This window comes from Chinchilla lanigera, unplaced genomic scaffold (assembly GCF_000276665.1).
Source record: "Chinchilla lanigera isolate Chin_1 unplaced genomic scaffold, ChiLan1.0 scaffold00010, whole genome shotgun sequence".
Lineage (NCBI taxonomy): Eukaryota > Metazoa > Chordata > Mammalia > Rodentia > Chinchillidae > Chinchilla > Chinchilla lanigera.
This window is the reverse complement of record NW_004955411.1, coordinates 36,047,813-36,056,412: the sequence shown is the minus strand read 5'-3', so window position 1 is coordinate 36,056,412 and position 8,600 is coordinate 36,047,813. Positions and strand designations below refer to the sequence as shown.

General features: G+C 39.5%; 1 protein-coding gene across 5 annotated transcripts; it reads right to left on the bottom strand.

Annotated features, from left to right (window-relative positions):
- Positions 1–588: 588 nt before the first annotated feature.
- On the bottom strand, positions 589–8,594 carry LOC102029274 (sodium-dependent glucose transporter 1C-like). 5 transcript variants are annotated; one of them, XM_013510837.1, is made up of 4 exons: positions 8,583–8,594; positions 6,276–6,444; positions 5,187–5,303; positions 589–3,879 (listed from the first exon to the last, which is right to left on the bottom strand). In XM_013510837.1, the coding sequence occupies exons 2-4, from the start codon at positions 6,322–6,324 to the stop codon at positions 2,750–2,752; spliced, it is 1,296 nt and encodes a 431-aa protein (XP_013366291.1). In that variant the 5' UTR covers positions 6,325–6,444; positions 8,583–8,594; the 3' UTR covers positions 589–2,749. The 5 variants fall into 5 exon arrangements, with proteins under 5 accessions (XP_013366291.1, XP_013366290.1, XP_013366293.1 ...); XM_013510836.1 differs by lacking the exon at positions 8,583–8,594 and adding an exon at positions 8,081–8,253; XM_013510839.1 differs by lacking the exons at positions 6,276–6,444; positions 8,583–8,594 and adding an exon at positions 8,081–8,250.
- Between the last annotated feature and the right edge of the window lie 6 nt (positions 8,595–8,600).

Genomic DNA, 8,600 nt, shown 5'->3' with positions numbered 1-8,600 from the left:
TGCAGGTACCCTAGAATGGAAGACATTCCTCTGGTGAACCCGCATGAGTCACATCCTCTTCTAGCCTCTGCCTTGAAGTCTGGGCAGAATGTATGATTTGCTTTTTTCAAAGATAGCGAAGGTAATAGTATGTCATTCTCATAACTACTTCTGTAATATATGACTTCAGATTAGCAGAGATTTTTCTCAGGGGCAAGAGATTCTCCTGCTGCCTTTCACCAGGCTGCCATGTTGTAAACAGATTTATGAGAGGTTCACATGACAAGAAACTCTGGGAGGTAGCAAGCAGAGAGTGGTGCCCAGCAATAGGGAACAGAGACCTCAGTTGACCCAACAATAAGGAGGAAATCCTGCCAACAAGCACACACCCTGGAAGAGACCAGGAAAGAACGCAGTACTAGCTGTGAGAGGACCCAGCTAAGTCATGCCCATATTCCTTGCCCACAGAAAGGTGAAAGGTGAAATGATCAATATATCGTGCTTTACACTACTATGTCTGTGGTCATTTGTTACTCAAAAAAGAAAAACATGGGTATTGGTTATCGTGTACCAACAGACACTTACCTAAGAACTGACTTCAGATGTATGCTAATTACTGGAATCATTCTATCTTTTCCTTCCAATACGGAAATACACTTTCAAACCATAACAATGTCTCCTCTCTTAGAGACACTCATATTTTGAACTGTGGAATCTTAGTGAATTTTCCAATATGGATTTCTGGGTTTTGTGTCATAGTCTTCTTACTATGCTTCTCTCCCTCAACTCCACCTTCTACCCTTTAAAAGTAGATGTCATAGTAGAATCCCTTGTGTAACAAGCCTCCCAAAGGCCGAACTACTACAACTGCTTGAAGCCCAACAATTTGAGGAAAAGCAGTAAATTGGACAGAGGTATTTTCTAAGCTCAAGCTAAGTATAGTTCAAAAAAAAAAAATAAAAAGGAAAGGGTTTCTCACTGTCAATCTTTCCACCAGCCCTCTCCAAGTATTATTAACATGAACCAGCGCTGAGGTGGGCATAAGGTGAATGGGTACTGTATTTCCTGTCAGACAAACCCAAACAACTTTCTGAGAGTGAATTTACAAAAATTAGTTAAGAGAAAGAAAAAGAGCAAGCAAAAATACTGTAATCAGAGAAATTTGATTTGTTCAGCATAAAACATGGGAAAAAGTACACAAAATCTGTCATCAATCCTAGTCATTTGTCAAAGGATGGCCACGCTAGTTTTGCCATACTTGTGTGAAGTACCTCCTGTCTTATCCCTGACTTGCTGGCCACCAATGCACTTTCTCAACTTTAGTTTGGCCTCCTGGGCATTTCAAACTCAGGAAGAAGTCTGATGGGTGACACACATATATGGATCCTTGTAGAAGACAAGGCCTCACTGCTTTGCAGTAGTTATTCTGTGATTAAAACCCAAAACACACTAACACTGAATCCGGAAATAGCATGACTTGGAACCATGGAGGCTCCTAAGGTATGGCAAGGGCCCCGAAAGATCCATCCAATGCCTGCTGTGAACACAGTAACTCTGAAGCAGCTGCTGACATCAGAACACAGTGTCTCCAAATCCCCTCTAAACATAAGTAGGGAGAAAGCTATAACAATAACTTTATTTTTACAAATGTCTGCAAAAATTGTCTACTCTCCATAATTGAATGAATCACTGTATTTTACTGAAACTGAGATACTCATTATAAAACACAATCTTTCATATAAATGGAAAGACCTGTCAGTTAGAATTGGTATATATTAAATAGTAACTGATGCAAGACATATCCCGTTTCAGACAAGTTTTAAAAAAGTATGGGAAGAAGGTTATCTTAGGAGCCATGAAATGCAGCACCTACAAAAGTATTCTTTAAATACTTATTCAAAGAAAACACTAAATATAAATTATATTAATTCATAATCAGTAGCACAACAATAGAGCTATTTATTATTCTTATTACCCAGATCATTTAAAATGAAGAATGGGCTATTCTAGCAGACATCCTGTAAACTGAAAACCCATTAAGTTTCTCAATTTAGATAGAACTCATCTCACTATCACTTCCAGAATCAAAGATCACAAGATAAATGAGACCCATGTCAGTGATGCAAGACAGACCCAAAGGTAGTCATCTCTTGAAGTCAGATCCATTGGGCCCTGCTTTATGTTCTCTTCATAGAATATAAACTGATCCAAAAAAGTTTTTAAAAAAACTGAAATGAGTTATTAGCATTCTTGGGTCAATCATACAGAAAAGGTAAAGCAATTAATAAAAACATCTACTTCCAAGCATGCCCTTTTGTGAAATGACTCAACCCAACTTCCCAGCAGGGTATGGATACCCAGTCATTTCCCTAGCAAATCACTTCTTCATGGTTTTGCTCTATTAGAACTATATCCAACTTCTCGAAGAAAAAAAGTTTTCTTTGTATGCTCTGATAGGTGGAATTCATAAATTATTACCTACTCAGTCTCATGCCAAACACTAGTCTGATAACAAATTCTACTTTATAAGACCAACTGGTATTTCAAAACTTTTACATTTGCTACAGATGGGCTAATAAAGCAAGCAGAAAATCTGCTAAGGCTCTTCTCCAAATGGACTCCTTAGAAATGGCAATTACTCAGGGAAGTTACTAAGTAATCCATCTTTTCTAACGTTAGTCCACTTTCTCCTCATCTCCGGTGAAGTATTCCATAGACAATCACCAATACTGAGTGGAGAACACTCAAACATCATTGCAGTTGAGCGAAACTAGTTGGATTCGTCAGATCCAGGCTCCATCAAAATATTTCTGGATGTCTGTATGACAGAAGGCCTCACCATAACATTCATGTCAACAACTTCAAAATCCATCTCATTCCACCTTTCTGCATCCTCTCCTTCATTATATTCTTCAAAGTCATTCAGCAAAGCTTTCTGGTCCTCATTCTTTCTGTTTTCTTTCTGGTGGCGATCCAGAGGCAAGGTGGCTAATTTATACATCACAGGAAATAATACCGCAGTGAATATTGCTGACCCCAAACACGTGTACAAAACTACTGGCAAATCTGGGTATTGTCCTTGAAGAATTCCAATGACTGCAGGAATAGCCATTTCTCCCAGACAAGCACCAATGACAAAAAAGGCCGCAGATTTCCCACTTATGGTCGTGTACTGCTCAAGCCAAGAAATACCACTGGGAAAGGTGGTGGCCATTGAGGCCCCATACACAGAACTCCCTATCCAGACACAAAGTGGGCTCTTGTCAAAAAGCACCAGGAATAAAGATGAGACCAGGCTGCCAATGTTGCTCAGCACAATCATGGTGCCAGGCTGTAAACATGTAGCAAAGAAGATTGCCAGGCCCCTGCAGGCTGCAAAGGTCCCCCAGAAGATGGAGTTCAAGCCGGCGGCTTCGCTTTCCTCCAGGCCAACGTGGGTGGTGGCAAAGGAGAAAATGTAAGAGCCGTAGGTTATCTCAGCTCCAACGTAAAAAAAGAAGAACAGAAAAAGGAGGCAGAGCAGGGCCTTGTGATGTTTAGCTCTTCGAGATTCCTGAGCAGACGCTGTTGACTTTTCGTGCTTCGAGGTTTTCTTGAAAAACAGAGCAAACAGGAAGACAGAAACTACAAAGGTGTAAGTGCCGACGGAAGCATAAGCCCACAGTAAGTTCAAGTCATCAGGTGCTGCAAACAGAAGGTCTGGGTCGGCTTCAGGTGATCGGTTGAGGGCTGGATGGTGAAGGTCAGGCTCTGTGTGGTTTTCAGCTGACATGGTCATCCCCAAGGCCAATTTTGCCAGAATAGGAGCCAAAAAGGCACCCAAGGCAAAACTGAAGTGTAAAGCCTGCATATGTGGGGCTCCCTTGTCTCCCCACAGAGCCAGGATAAGGACGTTGGCACCTACCAACCAAAGATGGGAAAACTAAGTTAAACAGTAACTTAGTTAAAAGAAAAAAACAACCTTTTTTTTTTTTATTATCAGAGAGAAGATGAGTCTGTGTTACAGGGGAGCAGCTTTGTAATATTCTTTGTAATATTCTCAGTCACCAACCATTGCATCTGAGCCAATTCTGTATTTAAGGAACTTTAATGCACTGTCAACAGAAAACTATACATTATAACATCTCATACACATATATACAATGCTACAAGCTGTAAACTATACTCCTGGAGGCAAGCACATTAGCAAAGGCTATTTATAAACCAGTGCTAACACAAGACTGGGAAAAAATATTTGTAGACCTATTTATTTGTAATTATTTTAAATGTATGTTTGCTAGGTAAAATCTTATTATGGTCAGATTTCCAAAACTCTGTGCTCTTGTGGAGATTTGAATATTATTTTATATGTGTGTAAAGCAGATACAAATATACAATCAGGAACCTGAATACTCCAGGATTATGCTGTGCCTGTTACAGAATAGAACACCTCGCAGAAACTGCTTTTACACTGTCTGACAACAAGGTCAAAGGCCAGAGCACCTAGTTGTTGGCTTTTTTGTAATCAGACTATTTTCTGATAAGCATATATTCCTACCCTGTAAATTTACCATCAAAGAAAGACTGAATACAAAATATTTCCACAATCTATCAAATAACATTAAAGCAGGAAGGGAGGCCTAGGAAGCTCGACTGAGCAGTAAGCCATTACTCAATGATGTCTTTAGCAGGTCTTCTAAGACACACTGACACAAGGAGAAGCTCTCTTATAGCAGGGCAGAACATCTGAGTGAGAAAAGAAGAGAAAAGAAAAACGAGGATAACAGTACATGCCATAGGTTTCTCTTACCTCAAAATCCGGAGTATATTTGCATAATTAATATACATGAATGTAATTTTTAAAATCTGGAGTACAATAACTGGATGGTGGCTTCTGTATTTTCACAGTAAAATATTGGTTTAAAATGTGTTTTATACCCTTAAATCATCGTTTCTTATAAGGATAAAAATCTGATCCAAAATGAAAGGCTATTCACCAAGAAGCGTCCTTACTTGTCTGAATACTGTAAATCAACATTCTCCCATGCAATAAAATTCTTTAAGTTCACTTCATAGTGGTGACTCAAAAACTGGTAAATTAACAAAGACAGCTTCTACTAGAGGGTGCTTCTGACTGAGTCAGTAAGTCTATCATTTACAGAACAAGTGACTTTACTTTTCTTGTGCAAAGATGCACTCCTAGAGATAACACTTAAAGATTCACTAACCTGTATCCAGAATGCCAATTGCAATGCCGAAGACAGACATCATGACAATCAGTAATACTGGTGTTTTGCAAAAAGGAATGGTATACAGACCAACGGTGGTACCCAACAGTGACATCCCTGAGAAGAAAAGGTGAAAGACCAGCTATGAAAACTGTATTAATCGAAGTCATGTGACAAAAGTCAACATCATAAAAATTTCTCAAAATGCAAAATAAGCTGCAGCTGCTACAAGTGGTTTATTTCATCAAAATCTGGTAGAATCTCTACAGAATATAAAATATACATTACTAAGACATATATATAATTCTACTACTGCTAATAATATATAAATTATTCCACAAGAAAAAGTTTTACAGCAAAAAAAAGGCAAAATGTATATACATAGAATTTTCCCATTTAAAAATATAAAGGAATTTTTAGGCATGTAAAAAGACAAACAGAAAATGTAATCAGTACAGTAGTTTGTAATAAAACTAAACAAATCAGTTTGGGGAATAGGGAGGAAAACACAAGAAATATATCTGTTCGATCTACTTTGGAAGAGAATTTATGCATCAGCAGTAAATTATTCCCTTTGCTTGCAAAGGTGGTTTCTTTAAACACAGCAACTCACTCAAAACAGAATGTGTTTAAATCTTTGCTACGTTCCCAATGTAAGGTGGTCAGGCGTCACCACTGCATGAGGCAGTAAGGAGAAAAATGTAGCTCATATCAGTTCACTCACATTCGCTGCCCCTTCATTTTCAATCTGGAGGCCACAGACTCTAGAAAGGTACCAGGAGCTCATTCTGATCTCTGTAACCCAAGATCCACCCTACACCCTGAGAACCAGAGCTTTGGGGCCTGGAGTCCATGAGCCTGGAGTGGTGCCTGAACACATGAAGGCCTGGAAGGCAAAGGACTGCTGACACACACCTAACTATGTAGGTGATAACAGGGAAACCCAGCTTCCATGGAGATCACAGAACACTATCCATGTCACAGGCTCATGCACAACCATTCTGCAGGCTCATGTTTTTCATACTCAAAGCCAGTGTTGAAAGAAACACATCAACAGTCATGAACAAGCAGAAATCAGTGTTTCCTTACCCAAAACTATAAAATGATTCATACAGTCAAAAAGAACACCACCAATCATAGAGCCACACAAATATCCAGATGCCCGGCCCACAAAAATTAGAGAAAGACTGCTGATATTTCGGTTTACATTCGTTGCCAAATCTTGAAACGTGGGTCCCAGTATAGCAATACTCAGTCCCTAAAAATTAAAAAGACAAAACCTTTTTTACTCATAACCATTAAAATGATGTCTAAGTGGTAACTTGGTTCTGCTATTAAAAAAAAAAAAAAAGATTGGGATGGATTAAAATGTAATGCAGGGGTTTACTTTAAGTTCCCAACTGAGAAAGAGGCAGGCTACTATTAATATTGTACTACAACTATAGGTTTTCAGTGTTTTTCTTCAGCCTCAATTCTCAAGTTATAAAAAAAAAACCAACTAATTCTTCTGGCTTTTGCTGAAATTCCACTTAATTTTGGAACAGTACTTTAAATGCATTAACAGTTAATTAAGAGGTAACAAAACTACTTTCACAAGGAATGACTGGGATGAGAGAAAAAAGAAAAAAGAAGGCAGGCAAAATATAAATATATTTATGAATAGCTGCGATAACTGTATTGCTGATGTCTGATGGTATATTGAAAAGAACAGTTAATGCTTAAACTTTTGTATGTTCTGATCAATTTTGCATGCTTATATCTAGTAATCTGAGCAACTGATTTGAAGGTAACAATACGCAATGGAATTACAATGGTGAATTGCTACCAGTTGTCTCGTGAAACTCTATATTATCTCTAATGTTTTATCTAATAATTATTTTCTCATTCTCTTTAATGGTTTGAACAATCTTTCATTCTTACATCTGGTAATCTGAGCAACACAGTTGAGGATAGCGATGATATGTAACATAACAACCACTGTTCATTCATATTATTTTGTCTTGAAACTGTATCACTTTAAATGTTCTTGCTTTGGTTTGTTTATGTTTGTGATACTGGTATGCTGCTATTCTTTCTTTGTTTCTCATTTACTACTCTCTTTAAAATAAAAATTTTAAAAAACTACTTTCACAATACTTGGCTCTATTTTGAAATACACTACATGCACAAATATTTGAGGAATTTGGATGTTAAATTTTTAAATTACCAAAATAGTTTTCCATGTTGCATGGTGAAATAGCAGTATTTCTGGAGCACATGGGGTTCTTACTCTAAACTACATATAGACAAGGTTCAGGACATAAAACAATTTGAATATTTCAAATCTACTAAAAACCAGTCAGCAAGACTAGTCTTCAAAGCCTCCTTAAAAAATATCTCACATACATGCACAGAATATTAACACTAAACTTTACCTAGACTGATGTGTTAGAACTAGGAGTTGGGTCATTTTCAGACATTCTTAGAACCCTTTTTTTAAAAGAAAATCTTAATTCATTTACATTTCAAGAAGAACTGACTCTGATTGCATTGTTCCTCTCCAAAGGCACAGTGCATCGATCCTGTCCAGGCCGGAGCAGCTGGTGGACAAAGAACCCACAGAAAGATTTAGGCCCAGGGAGAGAAGTCTGGAGTACTGGCTCTAAAGAAATGATTACTCCTTCAGAGGCCTCAGAGACTTGGCACACAAGCAGGGCTCACCAAGCCTCTGCAGTGATGCCTTTCTCATTCTTTCCCCCATCAAAAGCGTCTAGGAAACAACTGTGGCTCAGACTCTGAATGCTACCTGACCAGAATGACTTTCCTCACGCACTGGCTCTCCCAACTCTGCAGAAGCGAAAATCACCAAGTTTAGTTTAAAAAAAAAGTTTGGTAAACAGCGCTAGTAACCTTACACTTTGTTGAAGGAAAGCATTTAAGGTTCTGAAGCCTGGATACTTTTAAATAGAACGGTGCGGGGTAAGAGGCGTTCCTGGTTGTAACACTTCAGCTGTGCGAGCTGGAAAAGTGCACTTCCTCGCTGGCCCTATTCCTCTACCTGCAAAACTAGGCAAATGGTTGAATTTGGGCAGTCCGCCAAGAAGAAGAAATCCCGAACAGCAGTTTTCAGGGCAACAATTTGGCGCTCGAATTCGTGGGTGGAGGGGAACCTTTCAAGTCCTCGGCGACCCCTCTCGGTCTCCCAGCGCAGCCAGGAGACAGGTTGGCTGCGTTTGGAAAACGCGCTGGGGAAGGCGGCTTCACACTCGACAGTCACCCTGCACGAGCAGAACTGCCCGATTTGCACAAGATCAAGGGAGGCCGGCCCGCTGATTCAGCCCCAGGGCCGCTCCGCGTGCAGGGCCGGAGGAGGGGCTCCAGCGCGACGTGCGGTCCCCGCGGCGCCGCGCTGCTTACCAGCCCCAGGAAGGCGGC

Bases quoted from the DNA above. Each gene is read 5' to 3' on its own strand.
- LOC102029274 (XM_013510837.1), bottom strand. From the start codon at position 6,324: ATGATTGGTGGTGTTCTTTTTGACTGTATGAATCATTTTATAGTTTTG. The intron at 5,304-6,275 runs GTAAGGAAACAC...TTTTCTTCTCAG, and splicing joins GAATCATTTTATAGTTTTGG to GGATGTCACTGTTGGGTACC. The intron at 3,880-5,186 runs GTTAGTGAATCT...TTTGGTTGGTAG, and splicing joins AATTGGCATTCTGGATACAG to GTGCCAACGTCCTTATCCTG.